The 27,976-nt window shown below is 35.8% G+C and overlaps 1 protein-coding gene across 1 annotated transcript; it reads right to left on the reverse strand.

Annotated features, from left to right (window-relative positions):
• Window positions 1-1,004: 1,004 nt before the first annotated feature.
• On the reverse strand, window positions 1,005-27,952 carry chm (lysine acetyltransferase chameau). The gene is made up of 11 exons (XM_090120248.1): window positions 27,759-27,952; window positions 26,702-27,496; window positions 26,200-26,360; window positions 25,606-25,733; window positions 24,600-24,793; window positions 23,285-23,481; window positions 22,573-22,750; window positions 21,775-21,969; window positions 13,329-13,422; window positions 2,042-2,295; window positions 1,005-1,097 (listed from the first exon to the last, which is right to left on the reverse strand). Exons 1-11 carry the CDS (start codon window positions 27,771-27,773, stop codon window positions 1,005-1,007), a joined length of 2,304 nt encoding a protein of 767 aa, XP_089976374.1. The 5' UTR covers window positions 27,774-27,952.
• Between the last annotated feature and the right edge of the window lie 24 nt (window positions 27,953-27,976).

The raw sequence follows: 27,976 nt of genomic DNA on the forward strand, positions 1-27,976 counted from the left end.
AATGTACATGTGTGTAGGTACGTACGCTCGAGGCAGCGTGTGTGTATGTGTGTCACGTATAGCATTGCTGCTCTTCCTCTTATTTAGGTATTACGCCACAGCTTTTCGCATCTGCAAGCAAGGAGTGCTTCGTAGGTCTTTTAATACCTCTGTTGCGAAGTTGCTTGTTGCTTCCCATGCTTGTTTTGATGAGAGCATCGCTGCTACTAGCGTTTCAGGACAAACTTCTGCTCCTACTATACTTTTCCAGGTCTGCCGAGCTTCCTGGTAATCTGGACATGCGAAGAATACATGTTCGGCGTTTTCGTCCTGTCCGCTGCATGTTGTGCAGTCTGGAGAGTCTTCGTGTTTGAACCGGTGCCGGTATTCTCGGTAACAACCGTGGCCAGAAAGCATTTGAGTCAGGTAATAATTGACCTCGCCATGATTTCGGTTGACCCAGGGTTTAATTTGCGGGATGAGGCGGTATCCCATATACGTTGCCACCTTTCGACACTCCTTCGTCTTTCATCCCTTTTCAACTCAGCCATTGTGAGTGTTGTGCTGGATTTCTTGCGATTGTATAGGTTCTTCCGTTCTTCTGGGACTTCAATTGGAAGTAATCCTGAGATCACGCATGATGCCTCCACGGACACGGTGCGGAATGCGCTGGCAATACGTCATTACGTACGCTGACCCTGTACGTCGTCGCGACCTTTCGTTTGGGTTGTTGTTTTTGCAGCACGTCAGACCAGAGTGGAGCACCATACAGGAGTACCGACGTTGACACAGATGATAATAGTCTTCTTCTATGGCTCAAAGCAGCGTGTGTGTATGTGTATGTGTGTGGGTAGGTACGCTCAGAGTAGCGTGTGTTGTGTCTGTTTGTGTGTGTGTGTGTGTATGTGTGTGTATGTGTGTGTGGGTACGTACGCTCAGAGCAGCGAGCGCGCGACGCTGCTGGCGGGTCGGCGGCGGGCGGGGCGCGGCGCGCGGGGCGGGCGGGGCGCGCGCGCGGCGCGGGGTCAGCGGGCCGCGCCGCCGCCCCACCAGCGCAGCCCGCCCGGCTCCACGCTGCGCACGCGCGTGGCGCGGCGACTCGCGTCCTCTAGCACCTCCTGCACATATGTGCAAGTGTGAACCACGTTTATAAAGTGAAGTCCCGTGTCCCCAAGTGGGGTAAGGGGCAGATGCATTATCCATACATCTGTTTCACTGATCGATTTTCTTTAGGGACAACCGAGACATTTTAAATGAACCACGTTTATAGGTACACGAATGTACACATAAGAAAACATTTGTATGTCGCAGGGAAATTGTATGATTTCGCCGATTAGTAACGGCGTCGTCACTCAGTTTACAAACGCTCAGAATTTTGTATTATGCCGAGAATTAACTGTTTCCAAACATCCACAAGGATCCGACTGCCAGAGCAAACAGAGCCCTTCTTCGAGGGGCTCCTACATCTGTGTAGTTAAAAAAAAACTAACCCAACCCATCACCTAAAAATACTCTTTTGAATTTTGCAAGCTGACGAATACGTTAGTAAACGGTGAAATCATATAATTTTTCTGCCACATACACATACATAATATTATCATACCCATATGCGCACATATTAAGTCATATGTAGACATGAGTAGGTAGTAATGTGTAAACATAATATTCCGTGTGCATCAACGAATACGACGCAAGAGACCCTCTTGTCTCGTAGATAAAATAAATCATATGGAAGGACAAACTTGAACCGAAAAATTACATGGGCAACAATTTTTCTAATGTATATTTTTTTCTACTGAATTGTTAAAAAAAAAGAAACAGCTATGCTATTTCATTATATTGAATTATTTGCCGATGCCTCCTCCATTATCGTCAATGTTTTATACCTCCATGACACACATTTTATACACGTAGATACTATATACTAATATTTTTTTTATTTATTTTATATTACCAATTCATTCAATCGAGAGATTTTTACCAATTCACAAGGCTACTTGATTTTTTTATCATTCCTTCGAGTTCAAACACAAAAGGCTAAAATTAAGAAAACTTTACTAACCTGTTTCTTCAGCACAATATGCTTTCCCTTCCAGTACTTCATGAGACCTCTCTCTTGCAATGTAGACACTATATCCGACGAAGCGATCGCCAAGTCTTTACTAAGATCGCGTATACACAACGCAGGTCCGGGTGCAGAACATAGTCGTTTAAGGATCGCCTCCTTCCAGTAGGATCTGTAGGATATTAGACCAAGATCCGATAGAGGTGTTTCTGGTGATCCTACTTTGCCCTCTTCTTTAGTCAGGAGGTAACCTGGTGGAAGAAATATGTACTGATTTTTATCGCTATCGAAGGAGCTGGGATACTAAAATAATCCTATTAATGTTTCCGAAAATCCGAAAGTTTGTATGGATGTTTGTTACTCTTTCACGCAAAAACTACAGAACCGATTACAATGAATTTTAGCACACATATACCTTAGAGGGTAACTTGGATTAACACATAGGATAGGTTTTATCCCGGAAATCCCACGGGAACGGGAACTATGCGAGTTTATCTTTGAAAATGCGGGCGAAGCCGCGGGCGTAAATTGTTCGACATTATGCTTTTAATGATGAATGATAGATATTAAATAGAATCCTAAAGAGAGAAGGAGAGAAGTTGGGATAAATAGTCCGCTTTTACTCGTGCTAATGACTATCTCCTGTATTCTACTGAGTTGAGCACGTAAATGGAAAACATGGCTTTCCTGACAAACACCGACACGCTTCTCGCTTATCCTTCCGGCTTCCACACTTATTCAAAGTAGTAGACCATTAAACAACAGTTCAAAAGGAAAGTTTATTCGGCAATAATTATAACATATGATGTTGTTTTTATAAATTACACGCAATTACGTTGGAAAGTAAAGAATCAAACAGCGGGCAGCCGCACGCCAACACTTTCATATCGATATCATAACGCCCTTTCACTGTGCCAATAAAATATCTAAAAATATTCACATTTCAATTCAAGCGGCTGCTATAAAGGTTATTGTGTAATGGGCCTGTTAAAATTGATATCGCTATGCAGCAAAACATTTTTTTATATTCCCTATGAGAACTAGGAACTAGAAAACAGGAGTATGATGGCAGGACTGATCTTTTCTTGACAATAATGCTTGGTATACGGTTACAGTGTTGATAAAATATTGTAGTTACAATGAAACATTAATTTTCTTTAAACTAAGTATCATAAGTTAACCCTAAACATGCTATAATAAATAAAAAATGTATGCGTGTACTAGAGTACACACGTAAGAAGTGAAACTTCTTTATGACCTTAAAAATGTCACGAGTATGGCGTAACGCAAAAATGTCACGCGTACGGCGTAACGCATAAATATCACGCGTACGGCGTAACGTAAAAATGTTACACAAAATTTTTGTCCAACCCCGATAAAGAAGTTTCAGTTCAAAAAAAATGTCTGCGTGTACTAGTGTACACACATAAGAAGTGAAACTTATTTATGACCTTATTTTTCAAAAAATAATTCACTATATATGTAACTTTACAGAAATACGTCGAATCACGCGTGGTAAGAAAAAGATGGCGCGTAACGGAAACATGTCACGCGTAACGAAAAAATGTTACACTAAATTTTTTTCCAACCCCGATAAAGAAGTTTCACTTCAAAAATTGGTAACACTATCCACGCGAATAAATGAATTACTTACAACATGAACATTAAACGATATCGTCGCACAAGTAATTAAAAACATGTTAAATCGTAATTAACATGCAAAACTGAAACTATGGCACTTCATTAGAACCACGAACAGCTGATGGTGTGAAAATATTTCATGCTTCTAGTTAACTCTTTTGGTATCATGGGAATAGGAAATCAGAAAGGATTTTTGCTTTATTGGACAGGTATTGTAATTAATTTTAATAAGTTAAAAAATAACAAATATTTTGACTGATTAACTAAATACCTGAAATTATTTATTTATTCTGAATATTTTATTCATATTCTTCTTACATAACCGGCGAGTCTGGCAATGACATAGTCAGTCGTTTTATATCGGTCAATTAGGGAAAGCTGGCATGTTCACAGTACTCACACTTATGCAATTTCACTTACAGTATGTTCAAAAATAAATGCGACTCTAGTTTCATTTTAGACTTGAATTGTAAAATGGGTGCGTTGTAGATATGTATATGCAAATATAATTACTTATGAAAGCTCTCTTAATTTACCTGTAAAATTATAATTTAAAAGTAAATCAATTGATGAAGTTAATTATTTATTCTAATAACAATCAATTGGATAAAAGTATTAATAATCATTCAATTATCAAATAATAATTAAATTCCTGACTTTGGTCGAGTAAAGATATCTAAGAAATATTATATTTGTAGTAAGTAAGTACGTAATACCTACCAATACGCGCTAACAAATATGTGTTACATGTTTATTGTATAATTTTCACACTATTGGGTTTAAACTCAAACTCAAACATTTATACAATTAGACTTCTTCTAGAAGCACTTTTGAATCGTCATAACAGTTTAACAGTTTTAACATTTACCACCAATTCAGAAAGCAGTATCTATAGAGAAGAAGAAGAATCTATTTAATCATAATCGTAATCTTCTACTTCACTGTAACTTTCATCGCTCGAAGAACTCGATGTTTCGTTGTCGGAATTTCTTAATGTTATTATAAATGAGTCAGTGTAATTATCTACTTTTGGTTCTAATTGAATATTTTATATTTTATATTTATATTTTTCCTCATGTTCTCGCGTCTTTCTCCAAACGTCACTAAACATATCCAGACTAATAGCACAGTATTACCATTATTTCCTACAGTAAGGAATCGCCTTTGATGTCGCGCGATGCCGCCGCCAGCGTAGGTAATGACGCTGCCACACGAAAATACGCTAGGGTTGCAACAAATGGGAAATAAAACAATTGTGATTATTAATATTATGATGAAATCTTTATTCATATGTACATTCAAAATAATTTCGATTATTAAATCTGATGTAATTATTTGTTCATAAATATATAATTACAGATATTGCACTGCTAAATATTATTTACGTGGACACTTTATTTTTGGATGTTCTTAATTGTATATTATAACATTTAACTAAGTAATGTATTCGCATTGGGATGTACAATCTGATTAGAAAATAATGAGGACAACATATATACATAGCTTTGATTTTAATTCAACAGATACAATTAATACAATCTTTCTGATATATTGTTTCCTTCTGGGATTTCAATGTAGATTTACATCCGTAAACCGTACAGTTTGTGCGCGCCATAATAGAATATGTAAGTACCTATGTATAATAAAATTATTACACAAAAAATACGACTGCGTCATCCTTTCGCGCTAGGTAAAGCAAACTAAGCGTGTTTGCTTTACGCGGCCCGCGTCGCCCGACCCCCGCCAGTTCCCCTCCGTTTCTCTGCACAAGTACATTCGTCGCACTACTGTAGGAAAATATAATGGTAATACTGTGCTAATAGCATTTGCTTCCTTTCTAAATAATTCTTCCACAGTTTTCAAGTTAAAGTTCACATTTTGTGATGCTACTTTCCCTTTAATTATGCCCCATAGTAACTCTATTGGGTTGAGTTCTGGATGGTATGGTGGAAGGCGCAATACACTATGTCCATGATCTTTGAGGATTGCATCAAGTAAAAATTGTGTATAGTTTGGCTTATTTTTTTTAATAATGTGATAACTCTGATTATTAATTAGTTATTCGATTTTTGAAAAAAAAAATGCCGATTTTAGTCAAAATTTATATTTTTCTAACAAGATCCTTACCTATCATCCAAATTTCCACCTTGGTGAGAAAAATTGACATTTCTAATGAAAATGAACAAAAAATTAAATGATTTTATTAAATACTGTAAAATAGTCTATAATTCTTCCATTTACTGTATCACAAAATTCTTCATAGATTTTTAGATATTCGTACTACACCAATTACATCACCCTGTATTTATAAACAATTGCAAAATATGACACATACATAGGCCGGGAGATACTGACACAAAATTTCGGGTCATTTGTAACAGAATGGCGGTTCTACAGAGGTCTTATTACGCAATGACTAAAAGAAAAATGATGGTCAGAACTCAGAACGCTGGTACCGGCGGACTAGTCGCGTGGGCGTTAGTCGAACTCGTCGGATAAATAGCGAAAGTCAAACGATTTACAAATCGTTTGACTTTTCCGCGGTATGGCGACCATTTGGAATCGTCCGAAAAGTATGGCATGGCAATTTTAGTAAATGGCTGCACGACGATGGTTACCTGTGCAAAAGTGAGCTCGGTACAAATGGTTGAATTGTTTTTTTTTTTAATCAACGCATTCACGTCGGTATGGCGGACTGTAAGTCACATCGTAACTGAATGGCATGACACTACCGCCTACATCTTTTTTAAGGGCTATCGGTAAATTCTAAAATTTTTGTGTTACAAATCGTTGGACTTTCGCTATTTATCCGACGAGTGTGACTAACGCCCACGCGACTAGTCCGCCGGTACCAGCGTTCTGACCATCATTTTTCTTTTTGTCATTGCGTACTAAGACCCCTCTAGACCGCCATCCTGTTACAAATGGCCCGAAATTTTGTGTCAGTATCTCCCGGCCTAACATGTGCAATGTGTAAATGTGTTGACGTTCCAGCTCTTCTTAATATACCTATAATGATGTATGATTTTATAAACTCGTAGTCAAGTGGGATTCATATTATACATTTTAAAATAATAAGAGCAACAGACAAAAGAAATAGGAACATGCAAGGAATTTCTGAACACAGTACCTATCGTCTAAGATGTGTTTATCTTTACAATCCTGCATGAGACATCTGAAAGACGATAAAATTCTGCAAAATGTTTCCTGGTATTATTTAAAATAGTTTACCAGACCATAAGAGTTTTTAAGTACTTATAAGTTATAACCACGGTGGACGTTTTACTATGAGGTGAATTTTATGGCTAAAATCGGCAAAGGAGCTTGATAATGATACAGGGTTGCATGAAGTATTGTTAACATCCTTTTATGACTGGGCGGGAAGCGAAGATAAATGAATTTTTGAATATCAACGTCAAACGTTTTTTTCTTTTTTTTTTTTTTTTTTTTTTTTTTTTCGCTCGCTGACTCGCGTTGAGTACGGACGTGTTTACGTGAATCTTATAATTTAATAAAAAAGTGTCAAGCCATTTAAAATCTTAATCAAATAGAATATGGTGTAATTTCCGTCAACAAACTGTGAACAAAAATATAAGTGTAGTGAGCAAGACGGACTGCGTAAACTGCATCTTTCTTTGTCTGTAAAGCTTAGTTTAGTTTGTTTGTAAAGCTTAGCGCATACCGCAAGAGCGAAGCGATAAATATTGTGTGCTATATTTTTGCGTTATCTTATTACTATTAAGTTTGCTGAATTCTACAAAAATGAGTATTTTACGTTCACCAAAAAGTACATTGAGTATCGCGGGTAGCAGCTCTCAGCCAAATTTATCTACTTTTAAAGAAGCAGAATATGAACAAAAAAATGTATCAATACGAAAGAGAAAAATGCCTGAAGATGAATTTGCATCTCAATTTAAAGATTTTAAAATGGAAATGCTTGATATATTGAATAACTTTGGCAAATTGCAAACAGATAGTATTCAGTCAATTAAAAATGATATTTCATCTATTAAAGACCAACTTGCAGATATCAAAACGACAACAGACGGACTAGCTCTTGAAAACCAATACCTGAAAATCCAAATAGAGAATTTAACGAGTAATGTGGGTGATACCCAACAGAAAGTAACTAAATTGGAAAATGACGTTCGTCTTCTACAAAATTTTCAATCGTCATCCATAAATACAGAAGGTTCAAATTTAATGGGTTCTTCGACTAACATTATAAATGAAGTACAAGACAGACTGGAACGCAGTAAAAACATAATAATTGTTGGAATTACGGAATCAAAGATGGAAGATTTGCAGAAGAAGAGAGAGCTTGATAGATGCGAAGTGATGAAAATTATATCTCAAATAAATCCACAGTGTCCTGAACCAGTAAAAATCTTTCGCCTTGGAAAATTTGATGAAAATAAACTACGTCCTATAAAAGTCTGTTTTTCTTCACAAGAGATTGCAAAATCTATACTGATAAAAAAATCAATAATTAAAGATGGTAAAATTAAAATCTATTGGGACCAGACACCAATCCAGAAACAATATATGATAAATGTGCAAGAAGAACTGCGATTGCGCACAGAAAACGGAGAAAAAAATCTAACCATCAAATACATTAAAGGAATACCCACAATTTTAAAAAACTTTCCAAAAAACTAAATACGAATGAAAATCCAGCAAATTCCGAGGTTAAAAATAATAATATCACATACAAACTCTGTCAAAATTACGACGACATTATAGTTCACACCAAATCCATAAAGTTTCTTTACGCCAATGTCAGAAGTATAGTAAAAATAGGTAAAATAGATGAATTAAGATGTATTGTCGAATCTTTCCAAGCTGTTGTTCATTTGATAGTGCTGACGGAGACATGGATTAAGGATGAAGACCAGGCGAAAAGATTACAATTACCCGGATATACGCACTACTATAATTACAGAACTAAACTGAGAGGAGGAGGAGTCTCTATTTATATCCATGATAGCCTAAAACATGAATTTCTTGAGGAACAGTTTGAAGATGGTAATCATTTTCTATGGGTACATCTGAACTCACTTTCCCTAGATATTGGAGTAATATACAAACAGCCAGCAGCAAATACTCAAAAATTTCTTGAAAATTTTAGTCAACATCTAACGAAAAGAAAACGTGTAATTGTATTTGGTGATTTTAACCTAAATTTACTGAGCAACGACCAATCAATAAAAGAATATAAACTAATATTAAAAGAAAATAATATGAAAATATTAAATAAAATTAGTATTGAATACTGTACGCGAGATATGTCATCTTCAAAGTCCATCCTGGATCATGTTCTTACTAATCTACACAATGACACCTTTCAGCTTTCTATTATTGAATCTTCACTTTCTGACCATAAACAAATATATTTGGAGTTGAATAGACACAAACGAGAGGCTTTAAAACGAGTTCAATACCAATCAATCAATTACACAAGCTTATATGAAACTATAAAAAACATATTTTCGAAAGAAGAATTCCTTGATTACAAGCAATTTGAAACGACTCTGACAGCCGCTATCAACAATAATAAAATAACAAGAACAAAATTTTTAAACCCACCAAGTAAAGACTGGATAAATAAAGATCTGATTGAGAGTATAAATCACAGAAACCAACTGTGGTACAACCTGAAACAAACTCCTGGTAACGAACGACTGAAAGAAGTTTTTGTTAAACAAAGAAATCTCGTATTCAGCAAAATTCAATCGGCGAAACGTCAATTCTATATTAAAAGTTTTAGCAATTGTCAGAGTGATCCTGCAAAAATGTGGCAGTTGATTTATAAATTATGTAATAATAAGGCTAAAGATCCGGTGATTACGAAACTTACAACTAACTCTGGGCAAATAACTAACGTCAATGAAATTTGTGAATATTTTAACGATTATTTTTCCACCGTAGGCGTTCAACTAGCCAACGACATTCCTAAAGAATTTCATAGAAACATTAAAATAATACTTAAAAGCCCCTCAAATTCTGCAAATAACTTGTCTAAATTAGAACCAACAAATGAAAATGAAGTTTTAAAAATAATAAATAGTCTCCGTAAAAATACTGCTATAGGTGTGGATGGAATAAGCATACGGGTTATAAAAAATATAAAAGATTTATTAGTGAATAACTTGGTGAAAATAATAAATAAATGCCTAAGAGAAGGTTATTTTCCGGACTCCCTCAAAGTAGCCTCAGTAATTCCCATTCATAAATCTGGCTCTAAACTAGATCCCAGTAATTACCGTCCAATATCAGTACTACCAGCTTTGTCAAAAATATTCGAAAAAATTTTGCACTCCCGTTTAAACGGTTTTCTCACGTCTAATAAATTTTTCTTTAATAAACAATACGGATTCAGAGAAAAATCTAATACTATTGCAGCAACTGTGGATCTTATCACTAATGTCAGACTCAACATAGACCGTAGAAAGGTAGCTCTTGGAGTATTCGTCGATCTTAAGAAAGCTTTCGACACCGTAAGCCACGAAATTTTACTACTGAAATTAAGAAATGCGGGAATAACCGGAGTAGCTTATGACATATTTCGATCATACCTTAAAAATCGGTATCAAGTCGTAAAAATTAATGATCAATATAGCAAAAAAAGACCTATTAGCTGTGGCGTGCCTCAAGGCTCCCTTTTGGGCCCCCTATTTTTCCTTATCTATATTAATAACGTTCACGAAATAGGATTAACCGGAGATATTACTTTATATGCTGATGACACATGCTTGTTCTACTATGGTAATTCTATTGATATTGTAGTAAATCAAGCCCAAAAAGATCTTAACATATTAAACAGATGGTTTCAATCAAATTTACTTACGATAAACGCCTCCAAAACCAATTACATCATTTTTACCGCAAAAAATAAGAAAATAGGCTCCTACAATCCATTGTCCATAAACGGAGAAACGATAAAAAAAGTAAACGAAGAAAAATATCTCGGTCTCCTTCTCGATAAACAACTCACGTGGAAAGCCCACATCGAAAAAGTACGTAAAAAACTTACTTCGTTGATAGGCGTGCTACGACCTATTGCTCGTTGTCTACCACAAAAAGTGCGGTATTCAATATATAATAGCCTAGTCAAGTCACATATTGACTATCTAATCGAGGTTTGGGGTTCAGGATCAGCAACAAATTTGAAAAAATTGCAAATAACACAAAATAAAATTATAAAAACTTTATTTCAATATAAATCTCGAACACCCACGTCACTCATATACAAAAAAACTCGGCTCATGAATCTGGCTCAAACTTATCAATTTAATATATGTCTGTTAATAAAAAAAATCTTGACTAAAAATGTTCATTCTCTAATTAACTTTTCCACCAATATACAACACACAAACCGTATGACTCGGCGCGCAAACAATATAGCCCTGCCCTGTACCAGGACAAGTTACGGGAAAAAGAGTATCTTATTTGAAGGAGTTCAATTGTATAATAAATTGCCTAAAAATATTAAAGAAGCCAAATCGATAACTAATTTCAAGAAATTGCTAAAGAAACATCTTTTAGACTAAATAATTATAAAAAAAAAAATATGTACTTATATATAAAAATATATAAATAAATATAAAAAAATAAACATAAATAAAACCTATAAATTATACTTTTACTATTAAAATACATAATTATATATTTAGTAAAAACAAAGTGTTAACAAAAATTAAACTAATTTCATATCTTATAAAAATAGCATATCTTTACCTAGAACACATGCCTTATATCTTTAGAATGTCGTTGGGGTAGTCTGAATTTATGTTTATAAAAATTACCGCCCATTTTTTTGTTATTCTTGTTGGATGTATTCTATTTGTGTTAACAAACTACTTACTACGTACAACGATAAGCGAGCAAAAATGTTTCTATTTTATATTATTATTTCTCTGTAAGTGATTCAAATGTAATCTTTTTGAGAAATAAATGTCTTAAACCGTAAAAAGATAGTAAAATTTAATATATATGTATTAATTTGCCAAAAAAGGGGAAGACAAAAAATCACCAGAATCAGCAAAAGCTGGCCAGTAGGTAGTCTCAGTCGGCGCTGATTTTCAGCAAGCCTGACACATTAAGTCTTAATAAAACACTTAACTGAAATGTTTCTATACGCCTATTAAATGGCAAAATGGTAACAGCCGACTCGAGGAAGTATATAAATATATATATAGGAAGTATAGTGTTGATAGAATATTGTAGTTACAATGAAACATTAATTTTCTTTAAACTAAGTATCATAAGTTAACCCTAAACATGCTACAATAAATTTAATATATATGTATTAATTTGCCAAAAAAGGGGAAGACAAAAAATCACCAGAATCAGCAAAAGCTGGCCAGTAGGTAGTCTCAGTCGGCGCTGATTTTCAGCAAGCCTGACACATTAAGTCTTAATAAAACACTTAACTGAAATGTTTCTATACGCCTATTAAATGGCAAAATGGTAACAGCCGACTCGAGGAAGTATTGCTGTTTTCTATCCCGACACATTACGTCTTTCCTCCACCGCTCTTTGACAGCATCCCATACACGCCAATTACGCGGACGCACCCGGCGGTGGTAATAGCGAGCCATCAAAATTCCTCGCATCTACAATTCGTGAGGTCCCGTGCCGTCTAGACACCGGCCGATCCATACTGCATCGCATCGATCGGGGTGAACGGCCGCGGCGTCGCGACCCCCCCCCCCCCCCCGGTCCCAAACAAGTCAGGCTTACGATGCTGACCGCTCAGGTGCGGAACGATTGCTCCTTATCAATTAATAACTCAGGCCCCGGAATCACAGACACAATAGAAAATCTATTGTGTCGTGGACTGATCGGGCCATTCGGGGCTCAATGGGTTAATTGTATGGGTAATGTTGATAGAATGGAAAAGCGAGCTCCATGTCAACTATATAGAAAACGATGGTGACAATTGGGATTCGAAGCAACTCAAATTGTTTGTAGACAAATCATTGAATTGTTTTTATTTGTTTCAGGTGCAACAAGAATCTACGCTCTTTATCAATTAATGTGGGACCATGAAAAATCGTGGCGATTTTTAGGATTTAGATAGAAACTTTTGAAAATCTGAAGATTTTTGTAACGCATATAAATCGTATTTTCAGACGCGAAGAGTCTTTGAGATGACAATTAAGGTACCTACATAAAAATAATTACTTTGCAAATCGTTAATATAAAGGAACTGTGTTTAAATTTAGATATTTGTTTTCGATGCGTAAATAGTAAATAAATAAAATAGTAATATGGGACATAGGTTCTACAATTTCCTTAGAAGGTCTAAAGTCTTTGCGCTATGTATGTAAGTTGGTGGGGACAGCTGGAATTATCGTTGACGATAATAGCGCTTGTAATGAGACAATAATGATAAAATCTTTAGAGAAGATGTAACCTTTGAGTTTAGAAACCTTACGTTAAAAAAACAACTAATTATTATTTTCACTTTTTTAGCATGAAAAATATGCCAAATTCAAACAACATACCAGAAAATTCTAAACAAAGAAAGCCTACGCATTTATCTTCAAACAAGAACCTAAGTATAAGACACACCACAAAATCTTCGCAAATTCCACAAAGGCCATCTAAACGCAATAAGGTGTAGACGTAGAGTACTTACTGAAATCAATGAGCAGCCGCCCGTAGCCCTGCCGCTGGTACGGTGGCAGCGTGAGTATACACGACACATTGTAGTTCAGGAACGAGTTCTTTTCCTGTTCGGAAAACGAATAAGATTTTTTTATATTTTTTGTACATACTGGAATTGTGTGAATAAAAAAGTGGGATTCATTTATGGTAGAATGAATATTTTATAAATGTGGGTAGTTTGTAAATGTCTAGTTGTCCTTAACACATGATAAGAAATAATATTTATATAATTTTAACTTGTACTGAATACTCGATGTTACAATAAAAATCTATTGAGCTATTTGTGTTTTTTTCCTTAATATTCATGGCTGGTAAAAAATTTTAGTTCTAAATTAAGGTAGCGACTGTACAATTACATCCATCACCGCACATTATACATCATTACCGTTCATAAAAGTACCATTACACCCACAGTCCCTAACCCTCCCCAATCTCAACGGGCCAGACGACCCCAAGAATGTGCGAAAGAACTTTCCAATTTCGATCACGCCCGCGGGCGCGGCGGGTGACGGCCCAGACGTTCAGACGTCTGGATTTATTGCGTTACACGCCGTCTAGACAGCCGTGTTTACATCCGCGGATTGTCACTGGGGTGTGACGCACCCCGCGGATCCGCAGTGCTTTGCGTTAGGGTTAACTTTATTGCCCGTGTGTATGGGTTGGTTAATTGTTCTATGTTACGGCTGTGGTTTAGCGGTTGATCCCCGGTTCTTTGTCTTGATTATTGGAGAATTGGAAAATTTAATTAAAAATAAATGATTTAAATCTTAATAATACTAAAATATTAGCTGATGAAATTTACTAAATTAGACGTAAACTGAGAAACATAGAACCTATAAAAATAAAAGATATTGATCACCGTAATAGGACCCTTTCATCCAGACTTTCACAAACATTAATTACAACCGGCTAGACATAATTGAACAGTACACGAAAAAAGGCCCGCAGCATATTTTCAGGAACCCTTTGTTATCAAAATAACCAGCTGTTATCGGCAACCAACAAACGTATCAAAGTTTAACGGAATATATCCGGGTACCCGGATGCGAGGTCGTCGACCCGGACAGACGCTGTCTCGCCGTCCGTCTGTCTGTGCTTTTATATATACTTTAAACTCTACACATAAGATTTATTGATTTTTAATGTTCCGTCTGAAGGGTTTGTTTTTGTGGATTGCTTTGTGGGAGGTTTACGGTGTACGCTGGTTAGAAGTAATGGAAACGTTTTATTGTTAGCTGAATAGAACAATGATATGAAAAAGGATAATGGACAATATAGAATTATCGCAATAGTGGCTTATTTATAGTGGTTTTGTTTTTTTATCATACTTCGTATAAACTTGTGTGAATTTTGTTGAGAAAATTAATATCGTTTTTATTTATTTATATACAACAACAATTTCAATAATATGGACGATCAAACAATATACGAAACAATAAAATTATACACAATAATTAATAATAGCAAACTTACATAGCCTGTTAATTCATAGGACGTTTCTCAATTAAAAGTACTACTTAAACTAGTAATAAAACTGTTATAGTACTGAATATCTCATTATAAGCCATGAAACCATTCATATTTCATCAATAGATAGAGCCATAGCTACGAAAACTACTACGCCCGTAGACCGGCTACGTTTACGTTGAAAGCGTAGCGCTACGACGAGCCGCCGTAGACACTTCGCGTAAAAGAGTGGAACGTAGCAGTTAAATAAAGATCGATCTACTCGTAAATAACTATAGGGTTTAAAATAGAATGCTATGCAGGCCAGGGGAGGTTTTAATTGTGCACTTGAAATAACTATGTATAGGAAAGTAGTTTCAATCATTGTTTAATGCAGCGATAATGTTTTTTATTAATCATGGACATACATCTCAGCAACGAATCTTAGGTAGTCTATGTAATATTCATGTCTAATCAAATTATTCTTGTTATCAGTAAGTTGAGTTAATTTATATGAAATGATTAAAAAAGCTATTCGTTACTTTTTTTTTTGCTTTGTAACTAATAAAAATATACTTACAAAGAAAGTAAGGGGACGAACTTTATGAAATTCCTTTTCATTATAACTATTGATTTAATTAATAAATTTTTCGCGCTTAAATTCCTATTGGTCATTTTAATCACAATTTACTTGAATTACATCGTGTTATTTCAAGTACATATTACAAAATTCAAATGTCGATCGATCAGTCGATCTACAAAGGTACTTCAATATAAATTACGATCAAAGTACAACCCTATCGCGTAAAGAACGCTCCAAAGAATCAGCGATACACCATCAAAAACTCATAAAGCCGGGGTTTCACACAAAACCCACTCCATGCTGTTAATATCGTTTGGAGGGCGCCCTCACGCGGGAGATCAAAAATTTTGTTTATACTTTACAACTCTTGAGGTCTCCTTGCCTTTTTTTAGTCTTTTTGGGTTCTTTATAGGGGGCGCCTGAGGACGTCTAAGTTAACAATCACCAGATAATATCACTACGTAGTATAAAACAAAGTCACTTTCTCTATCCCCATGTATTCTTAATTCTTTAAAATTAAACAAACTATTTTGATGCGGTTTTTTAGTAGATTCAGGATGAAGGTTTTAGTATACAACTTATTAGGTTTTAGTCAATAGCCGGCGCCGGCGAAGCCGCGGGAGGAAAGTTAAGTATAAGTATAAAGAAAAGTCGTTTTCTGTCTTTAAAATTAAGCAATTGATTTTGATGGGTTATTTGAAGTGGTACTTCTTTAGGCGCGTTGAGAGTAATATTTCAAGGTCACATCATGGAGTAAAGCGACGATTTTGGTATCTTTGAATCATGCCAAAGAAGTTTCACTACTGACACGTGTGCTCGGCACGCACTCTTTTTTTTAATATAATAGAGTGATTCAAGAGCAAGGTTTTAGTACATAATTTATTAGGTTTTAGAAAAAGTAGGCGAAACCGCGGGTGAAAAGCTAGTAATGTATATGTCAATGCTATTAGATACAAAACCTTCGTATAATTTAAGTGTAAGGTATATTTTAAGAATTTCTATATCGAGTTTTAATATAAAATGTATGACGCCTACGCGAGTATTATAAATGGCGATACATTCAAATATGTGTACAGAATAGGTACGTGTTATGTCTGCTTCGAAGTACTGATGCTTTATTATTTATTCCATCTTTTCTGTGTTTATTATTATTTAAAATCAGTAATTTGAGATCGAATAATAAAATGATACGTAAAGATATACACATAACGTTAATTTTTTAAGAAAAAAATCTCTGTTTTATTAATTTACTTATTGTATCTATCAAGATTCGGAATAAACATTATCATCTATACAAATATTATAAAGAGGAAAGGTTTGATTTTTTGTTTGTTTGTTTGTATGAATTGAATAGGCTCCGAAACTACTTGGCAGATTTGAAAAATTCTTTCACTGTTGGAAAGCTACATCATTTCTGAGTGACATAGGCTAGGTTTTATCCCGGAAATCCCACGGGAACGGGAACTATGCGGGTTTTTTTTTGAAAACGCGGGCGAAGCCGCAGGCGGAAAGCTAGTTACATATAAAATTAATGATTACATTTATCTAAATCCAATGCTTTTCAACAAGCATTAACTTATAGATTTTCAAGTTTCATCAAAGTCTTAAATAACATTAAGCTAATAAATATATAAAGCATCCCCCTTAATTGTCTAGACGCTATATCAACTATAATCTCGCCAATTAGAATAGTCTAGACGTCGTTATATTTTGTCTATCTACTGAAACTTAAATCACCTGATTTATTTCGTATAAATATTATGTCTGACTGAACTTGTATTATAATCATTAGAGAAACGTTATTAACGTTTGTTTTTGAGCAGATATAAAAAGCCATTGTTATGAGCCTTGTGAAGAGTTTCTTTTTCGTTCGTCTGACCGCGCTAATCTCAGGAACTGCTGCTACCAGTTATTTTGGTGTTTTATCAAGGAAGGCTTTACGCTATAAAACATGATGCTATGACGAACAGAAGCGTAGCAGCAATAAAAAATTTGATATCGGTCCGTTTGTTTACTTATGATATCATTAATAATGAGTTAAATTATTTTAGACGAAGCCGATATAAGTTCTGTAACTTTTATCTGGCTTCGTCGAAAATAATTGTCAATGACCATAATATATTGTAATTACATGCATACAGACAGCAAATACGCCCGACACTCCTACGCGGTCGCCATACCAAAATCCAAATCCTCTCCCGCCCCCGTCTCATATTTTACGTTAATCAAAGTGTCCCGCGAAGTCCCTGAGCTCCTCAACATTACATATAAATAACCATAAAATAGCCGACCGAGTCGCGAAAGGTTAAACGTCTAGAGGTGAAACCCTACAATATCTCAAACGAATTGCGAATTTTCACAATAAACCCACTGAGTGCGACGACATTGACGATTGATCTTGTATTTCTTAGATACGTCTAATTACAAGTACTTATCGGGGGTTTTTCTTTTTTGAGAAAGTTTTTATCTCAATTTTTTTGAAGTGAAAACTTCTTTAGCGGCGTTGACCTCTTTTTCTGTAATGGGTATAAAATCTTTAACTCGCGTCAGGACACGTGACTTCATCGAAAAAGCGTAAGACGGATGGATATCAAACATGCTCAACGTTAATAATCAAGTTTTCACTTCTGCCGGCACTCCCGGAGTGCAACCCGTCTTTTTTTTCATTCATTTTTTATAGCTTATATAGATACTTAGTATTAAACTTATTTTTCAAAAATTGTTTAATTTTTACAATAACGTACCGTTTTTATATTTCAAAAAATAATAATGTATGATTTGGAAATAAATAAACCTGCATGTGGCAAATGCAAAAATGTTAAAAACGACATGAATAAGGCTCTACTAATTCATCGGGACAGACTGTTTCGTAAAGTACAATATAAATGATCCACATTTACACTAATAGGCATATATTTTTAAGTCATCGACTCTAAAGACAATAACCTAGAGTGACTTTCAACCCGACTGTACTTCAACCCTCGAGACGTAGGATTTTAGTCTCAAAAGATTCATATCTGTGCGTCCCACGGACCAGCCGTAACGCAATATTTTTGTAATTTCACGGTGAGCTATTGGGAAGAAATATCAATATGTTTGATCTTTATTTCATAATAATAAGCATTTCACTATAAATACAGAAACTTTAATAATCTTAAAAATTGAAATTGAAATTATTTAGGTACATAATTATTTTTTAATTCATTAAATTACGTTCGAATATTTCAGAATATACATAGTTTTATTAACTTAAAAAAAAAACAGCTCGTTGCTTTATTTTTTGGAAAATATAATCTGCCCTTATTGTAATCCTAATTTGATAATTTTAGACAACCCTAGACATTTTCGCGAATAAAACAAAATCAATTAAAAATATTTTTTTTATCATCATCGTATTTCCATAACCCTAACAAGTATCAAGTTAGACGAAGCAAAATACCTATTCCCCAGTTTTTTTGGAAACTATAAAGTACCCAAATTGTAATCCAAATTTTCAAACATTTACAAAAATTACACAGCCAGTCTCCCCGTAAAATTTTCGCGGACACAACAAAATCTATCAAAAGTAAAAACCCTAACAACGTATTTTCATAACCCTCCCCAACAAGTAACAAGCCAGACGAAGCAAAATACCTATAAATTTCAAGTACTAAATCAACATACGCATATCAAAATCGCGACCGAATCTAGACATCCCCTAGGGGGCGGGGCCTGCCGGTCGACGACCTCACAGCTGACGTTCAATGGCGGAGTACTAGGCGTTGTACGCGAATTACGATTTTTAAATTAGGGAAAATTTTTAATGAACGTACAATGTTGATAGTTTGAAACTGCTAAATGAATTGTGGATTGCTTTCTATGGGAAATGTAAAAGCTTTTGATTTACGTTGCACTTGACAATTACAAATTTGAAATTATGTACTATAATTAAAATAAAATGAACATTAGTGTAGCCCTATTGCTTTGCTTTTGCTTGGGTTCTTAGTTATATGTATGAAAGTTAATCAAAAAATGATTAACTTTCTTCGTATTATATTTAACAGACGTGAAGTACATGTGATCCATATCACACCGTCTGTCTTGTACTGCGCCAAAGCCTTTGTTCATTTCGAATTATTCTCTTCGAAGATCAATCAGCAAGTCTCCAAAATTATCAAGAACACAAAGACTAAAAGTGATTCTAGTTATATAAAGTTATTTATCTAAAGAAAATTATAGTTTTTACAGTACGAAAAATTGCAAGATAAAAAAGGCTTTTTGGTACTAGGTAGGAAGAGCCTCATTAAGTTTTTCATATAAAATATTGAATTGATGTGTTTTAGTTGAGAAATAATAAATTTTTGTATTTTTTGGCGTCATATCACATAAGAATTCAATTATTTAAGTCTACTTAAAAAATTCGGTTTAAATTTATGAATAGGTTTTTAGGACGTTCTATTTTTCTAGAACCTGTTACAAATTATTACCCGAAAAAGTGAAAAGGCAACGAATTTTATATACATATTCAGTTATTCTTTCTATTGAGTCTATTTTTCTAAATAATTTGGAAAATCCAAAAGTGCACGCCTCATAATTTTTTTTTAATAAATATTTATTAATTATTATTTTTGTTTATTTAATAACAATTAAACCACATAGAATCAGACCCTGAAAAATGAAAGGGTTCTATTCCTGAGCATACTCAAGCGTAAGAGAAAAAAAAAGTCTCGATTAGTAAAGTATTTCGGTCGCTATCGTGTTAACAAGAAAAAGGATCCGCACATACAGACACACGGACGTCCAAGACAGAACTTTTTTAAACTGTTTTTTAACTAGTTTAAATAACAAAAATGACATCAAAAATATCATGAACGTTAAAAATAGTGTTTTTTCTTAATATGTGTGTGTATGTATTATCTTACAAGTGCAATGTATGATACATAAATGCATTTTAAGTTTGAAAAATCAGATGTTTTGCGCGAAGTGACAGTAGTACCCACCTCAACGCTTCGCTTATGAGGCGTGCAATAATAAAATGTAGCAATGTTGTAAAATGAAAAAAGGTTTTCTGCACACCGAGAAATTTCAAGACAAAAATCATTTCATTTGAGTCAAATTATTGGCACAGCGACAAAAAATACATGTAAAACTTGTATTTTATGTTTGGTCAATAAAGATTATAAATAAATTAATTCATAAATGAGCCAAGTAAGTACAAAAGTAAAGAGAAAGTATCTGTCTTTTTCAATACATACATTCAATTCGGTTAGGTTTTAAATGTACTGTAAAATAGTCTAAGATACCATTGATCGATTCTATATTGTGTTTTTTTACAGTTACTCACGGTTACCTTACTTTTAGAGTAAAATAGGACCCTATTACTGAGACTTTGTTTTTGACGTGACAACGTCTTATAATTTGACAGAGCCGGCTGCACACTCGAAAAAACATGACTCATGCGGCGTTACCTCGCTCTGAGGCGTTCCATGTAAGGCTTGAAGTGCAAGCGAGAGCGCGGAAAGAGCGACAAAGAAGCACAATCGGACGTTGTCACGTTCAACTATCGTCAGTAAACCGACTTTACAGACAACCAATTTTTTAACAGATATAATTAGACGCGTGAGCGTAGCACCGAGGGGTCCTAGGTTCGATTCCCGGTGGAGATGAAGAAAAAAAAATGTCTTGGTCTGGTAGGACACAGAAGGCTGATCACCTATTATTTGTCCCTAAAGAAAATCGATCAGTGAAACAGATGTATAATGCATCTGCCCCTTACCCCACTTGGGGACATGGGACTTCACTTCACACTGAGACTTTGTTGTCTGTCTGTCTGTCGATCTGCCATCAGGCTGTATCCCATGAACCGTGATAGTACATACTTATAAATATTAAGAAAATGTGATTTTATGAAAATTTTCCTTCGTTATTGAAAATAGCGATCATTCTATTTTCAAATGATGGTAAACAGGAACTTGAAATCAAGTTCATGTAAAAATACATAGAGGGCAGCTATCTCTATAATAAAGCAAGATGTATTTTAAAATATTATTAATAAGACAATAGAGCGATTCTACGGATAATAAGAAAGTCCTCCTTTTTTAGGTTTACAGAAGTCCTCGTTTTTTAGAATTGTAATTCCAATTTCTCACTAACCTTGCTGAAATATCCCACGATATGGCAACTCTCGCTATCGACACACTTAACGAATAAGCACAATTGCTGGAAATACTAAAAATACTTAAATCTTGCAAATTTCCCACTAACCTTACTAAAATATCCCACGATATGGCAACCCTCGCTATCGGCACACGTCATCACGTAGAACAGGAACGGCGTCTTGTGATCGAGGAATAACTTGGCGAATAAGCACAATGCTGGCAATACTGAAATGTGCAAATTTCCCACTAACCTTACTAAAATATCCCACGATATGGCAACCCTCGCTATCGGCACACGTCATCACGTAGAACAGAAACGGCTCCACGTCGTAGTACAGCGTCTTGTGGTCGAGGAAGAACTTGGCGAGTAGGCACAGTTGCTGGCAATACTGCTTGTGTTTGCGGCCATCTACTTGCCATACGCTGAGGTTGTCTTTTCGGTATATCTGTTGAGGAAAAGCATGGTCATCACATCTGTATGAATCTAATTTGTTTCTTTCAATAATAAACAAGTATCAAATCGTAATAATTTTTATATCAATCATGCGTTCTCAAAAAATATACATATCGACACGCGACCATACAATTTTGCGAACTGAACTTGCGTTTATTCATGACTTTCTATGCTATTCATGCAGTGACAATATAAACAATGTTAATGTATGTGTTAGCGTAGCGTAGTGTGAAATCCCTGACACTTGGCGCGATATTTATATATGTTTTATATCTTGGTGATGTAGTGTAAAATCTAGCTTTTTTTTAAGTGAACCTTCTTTAGGCGCGTTGACAGTAAAATTCAAGGTCACGTCATGGCAATACCGTCACGTCATGGAATAAGGCGACGATTTTGGTATCTTTTAATCTTTTAAAGAAGTTTCACTTCTGAAACGTAGCACACGTGCACACGTGCACTTGGCCGCCCCACACATACACTTGTGGTGACTGGTGTAGTATTAAATCTCTGACAGTTGGCGTGATATTTATAGGTTTTATATCTTGGTGATGTATTGTAGTGCAAAATGTATGTTTTGTGTGTATGTTTGTCTCACCTCATCCCCCGGCGGGTGTCTCCACACACACTTGGCCCGATGCCTCGCCGCCCCACACGCACACTTGTGGTGGTTGAGGCAGAACTCACACACGAACAGACGCGGCACGCGGGCAGCTTCCCCCGGGTACGGAGATTGGTACCACACCTCCATCATGTACTTGCCCATCACTACGTATCTGAAATTAAATTTGTTTTTAGTACATTCGGTTCCCAAGTTTTTGCCACTAACATATTAATTCAGTAATGAGTAATTTAATTTTTAGTTTTCTAGCATTCAAATACTTAATAAATTCAACATTTTAAAAGAAACAAAAATTTATAATGAATAATCAATATAAAATAAATTCATAAAGTAGCAAAAAGTAAGTACCTATGTACTCTCCTTTTAACATGTTATAAATAACTTTTTTCATTATTGTTGAAAAAATATTAATTTTAGCCCACTTATTTTCCTTTCGGTAGTATATAACAACAATCATATTATCATAAAACATCCAACAATACATTAACTACATGTACCATACAATACAACTAGCGGTCCGCCCCGGCTTCGCCCGTGGTTACACCTACATGTTTAAACTATCCTATCTCTCAAGTTGGATCGAACTGCACATGGTGTGCGAATTTTATTATAATCGGTTAAGTGGTTTAGGAGTCCATTGAGGACAAACATTGTGACACGAAATTTATATATGTATATTAAGATATACCTTGTTCCCTTATCAGACGCGATATCCTCCAACTCCTCTTCAATCTTAACAGCAGCAAGCGCTTGGGCATCTCTGAACAATCTCAAATCGTAATCTGGTACAAAACCATCGAGCACTGGCTCCCTTTCCTCCCCCTGTTCATCGTTGTTTGTCATCGCTTTTAGTTCGTGACTGCCTTTCCATTTTGAACGCATATCCTGCAATGGAATAATTTTATTATTGAAAGTTTGGTAAATAAACACTAGAATAGCGTGTTTCTTGTTTTATGATTAGGTATATCACAGGCACAACCTACGCCGCCGTGACGCAACGGTCGCGTTGTGATATATGGAAGCTGCGTCGCATCGTAGGTAGGGTGTAACATTATATTTAGTGGATTTTAAGCACTAGGTACCTATATCTCAAGGGGTAGTAAAAGTGTAAATGTACCAACAGAATATTCGATCTTCACAAACGGCATACGTCCAATTAAGATGGCAAGATTCAATTATCGTGAGCGAAAGAGAGACAATTTAATTCTGGCTAATTAGTCACGTGTTAACGAGCTTACTACGATCATTGAAGTGAACTATACAAATACACTGGGACCCACTTGGTAGGTGGAGTATATGCGTAGCGCGGACGTTGTGATATATGAGACCCTTGTCGTAGGCTTCACCACAGTATTACTATACAGTACGGAAACGAATGTACTTGTGCAGAGAAACGGAGGGGAACTGGCGGGGGTCGGGCGACGCGGGCCGCGTAAGGCAAACACGCTTAGTTTGCCTTACCTAGCGCGAAAGGACGATGCAGTCGTATTTTTTGTGTAATAATTTTATTATACAAAGGTACTTACATATTCTATTATGGCGCGCACAAACTGTTCCGTTTACGGATGTAAATCTACATTGAAATCCCAGAAGGAAACAATATTTCAGAAAGATTGTATTAATTGTATCTGTTGAATTAAAATCAAAGCTATGTATATGTTGTCCTCATTATTTTCTAATCAGATTGTACATCCCAATGCGAATGCATTACTTAGTAGTGACGTTGCGGAATGTGTAGGTGAAGTGCTATACAAATACACGCACCTTAACTTTCAGTTGGTACGCGCACTGCAGTGTATAGCCTGCACGGCGCGCGGACACCGCACCACGCACACGTGACGTAATGGTACGTGGGACATGCGTATGCTAATGTTACTTACGTCGTGTTATAACAAACACACGCACTGACTAAATCGCGTTTAAAATCCGTTAAAAAGTCTTAAATTTCTAAATGTATAATACTCGCGTAAAATCAAACATCAGAAAATACTAAACACACGCACCTTAACCTTCAGCTGGTACGCCCGCTGCTCGATAGTGGGCATGGCGCGCGGGCGCTGCAGCATGGCGGCCACCGCGCGGCGCCGCGCCGCCGCCGCGGCCCCGCGCTCCTCCGCCGCGGCGACGCACCACGCTGCGGTCACGTTGTGGTATGTGGGGCACGCGTCGTACGTGAAGTGCTTTTCGGATTTGCCACCTGCGCGATATGGGAAGACCCTTTTGACTCTCTTTTGACCGGAGCAAACCAATCAGTGCAAAATTAATAAAAACAATAGAAAAAAAAACGTGTGGCACTCGGGGACTGCCGCGGTAAAGCTTTTGCATGCTATGCCTTCAAGCCACACCTCCGTGCCCGTCGGAGTGGGGAGCGTGAGGTTTTTTCGTTACGGAATTTCTCGATTCGGTCCCCGCGCTCAAGGCCCGCGATAGAAGCTATGCAATAGCTTAAAAGGCGATCATGGTGCTTCAACTGTCGTTAATATATGGCGTGAGGTGTACAAGTAAATAGTAAATAAATACGATTGAATTGTGATCTAATCATGGACATGCAAGCACCCTGTACATTCATTGCACACAAACAACATTTATACAAATTGAGCATATCAATGTGGAACAATACATAATTATATGTATTACTAGAGGTCCGCCCCGGCTTCGCCCGTGGTACATATTTCGCAATAAAAGGTAGCCTATGTCCTTTCTCGGGTATCAAAATATCTCTATACCAAATTTCATGCAAATTGGTTCAGTAGTTTGAAGGTTAATAAATATATAAGTTATTAAAGAAATAGTTAGGCGTGATTGAGTAACAGACAGACAGACAGAGTTACTTTCGCATTTATAATATTAGTATGGATTTAATATGACGTTTCAAACACAATATAAAAGTGGCTCAATTACAACGAATTTTGGAAAACATAATAGTTACTGGCAAAAAATAAACAATTTAATTTCACAAAACATACAACAGCAAACAAATATATAACTATGATAATAAAGCTAACATACCTAAATGTCCAGTAGAATCACATCCCCTCACGGGACAGCGTCTCTCTGAGGGTGTGGTTGGCCTGTGGTGAACGGCTGGCGACTTGACAAGCGCTGCACGTGCTTTCGCTAGCCGTTTGTCTTCTTTGCTGTAATAGTAAACACGGACACAAAATTATTATTTATCCTAATATCATTAATACAGAGTAAAAAAAAGGACGTGTGGCACGCGGGGACTGCCGCGGTAAAGCTATTGCATGCTATGCCTTCAATCAACACTTCCGCGCCCGTCGGAGAGGGTAGCGTGAGGTTTTTTCGTTACGGAATTTCTGGATTCGGTCCCCACGCTCAAGGCCCGCGATAGAAGCTATGCTAATAGCTTAAAAATATCGAATTCAGAATCTTGTGGATAATCAAATATTGTAACCTCTTCGATATTGTTAGAATCTGGCTTAGGCAGAATTAGTAATATTAAATAAATGTATACCATTATTATTAAGTACATTCAACACCAACAGAACAAATACACTAAAATAATCAAGCAAAAAGTAAAAGCACTTTATTTTCACACAGAACAGCATGCATATTTAAAATGATAAAAGTTTTCTTCCGTACCTCATTTCATTACTCTTCTCTCGTTCCTCGTTATCCGAGTCGGTGTCTGTGTGGTTAGGTTTAGACGCGGCCATTCGGGACACCCGCGCTGATATGGATCGTGTTAATTTACGAGGCACTTCGACTACCGAGTCACCGGAGTCCCCGCTCTTTGATCCTTGCTGTGAATGTTGAATAGAGTAATGTTTTAGATAAAAAGTTTGTTAAAAAAAAAGGTGTGATTGAAAACAACTCTACTTATAGTTTTAATACCTACTCTAAATAGCTCTTCTTTTACAACTGTAAAAATATTTCATTTTATAGTACCCATTCTTGCTAGTTGTTTACTGTCACCCCTGTTCACCATTACCCACATTGACAACACTTTATTAAATAGAACTTTTTATAGAAATTAATTATGTGTAATTTATGTCCTCAGTAATGATTTTTTAACTATTCATATCATATACAAAAAAAATGTCTATTAATTTTTAATTTTTATTAGAAAAATAATGATACATACCTTTTTGTTTGTTTTCGGCGGGTCTTTCTTCGGCATAGGTTCACTGTCACTATCAGACGACACAGATTCCACAGATGACTGACTCGATGTACAGGAAGAGGCACTTTTGTCCTCAGACAATTTCTTTGGAGGTGGTCCATTTGATCTGCTTGCTCTACGCTTCGAACTGTCCTTAGACGTAGAATTTGAATCCTCATTTGTAGTTGAACGAGCTGGAGTTAACGGAGATGAATCTTTTTCCTCACTAGACTTCCTAGTCGCAGGTTTCTTACCTTTAGGCGATGCTTTTGGACTAGCTTTTGACGATTTACTCTCTTTGCTCTCTGAATCCGATTCTGAACTGTTATCCGGAGAAAAAATGCTCTTTTTCTTTGACGCACTGTCATTTTTAGATGCTTTACTGACAGTTTTTGATATTGCTTTCACTTTTGCACCAGTGGCCGTTTTAGCTGCTGGCTTTTTGGCCAATACACTCGCAGCATTCTTTGTTTGCTTTGCTGATCCTCTACGTCTTGGTGGCAGGGGTTTGGGGCTTGGTATTTTAGGTGTGTCTTCATCACTAGACGATAATAGTTTTGGTTTTGATGAACGTCTTGGTTTAGGTTCCTCCTTTTTCTTAGGTTCTTCTTGGGGTGGATTTGGGGATTTCGGCTGTGCAGTTGTTGCCTGGACATCAGAGGCAGAGGAATCGGAATCTGAGCTACTGGAGCCAGATTCTGATGTTGTGGATGATGAAGCACTACTGCTCGATTCAGAACTTGATCCAGAACTACTGTCTGTACTGCTGTTACTTACCTAGGATTGAAAATAATCAATAATTTAATATAGGTGTTAATATAATAAAGAATCCTTATACAAAAAACATTATAAGTTTTATACGAATTTTGTTTCCTTGAGTAAATAATTCATCTCAATGTATAAAGGCATCCACCTCAAAATTAAAGGACACTACCTTCAGTTCTTACAGAAAGAATATATTGAATGGGGCCATATGATTTGTATACATGTCGATTATGAAAAAAAAAAATGAACTAAACTAATAATGCACCATACTTACATCAAGATTCGTCATGATGATGAAAATAAGAAACACGCAGTAATAATTTTAAAACTCAATAAACATCACAAATATCCTATTATATTAGTTCATGTTTAATTCATTAGCTAATTTATAATAAACGATAAAAATGTAGTTTAGCATCAAAACAAAATAAAAAAATCTTTTACTCGATTGAGCTACAATAAACAAATTCTATACCTATCGTGTTCGACTGA

The sequence above is a fragment of the Colias eurytheme genome, chromosome 4 (genome assembly GCF_061535395.1).
Source record: "Colias eurytheme isolate Ceu_HAF_F1 chromosome 4, ilColEury1 Martin Lab GWU primary, whole genome shotgun sequence".
NCBI lineage: Eukaryota > Metazoa > Arthropoda > Insecta > Lepidoptera > Pieridae > Colias > Colias eurytheme.

Coding starts and splice junctions, on each gene's coding strand:
- chm (XM_090120248.1), bottom strand. Junction 26,361..26,701: donor CGCCGAAAACAAACAAAAAG/GTATGTATCATT, acceptor CAACATTCACAG/CAAGGATCAAAGAGCGGGGA. Junction 21,970..22,572: donor GACACCCGCCGGGGGATGAG/GTGAGACAAACA, acceptor TTTCCTCAACAG/ATATACCGAAAAGACAACCT.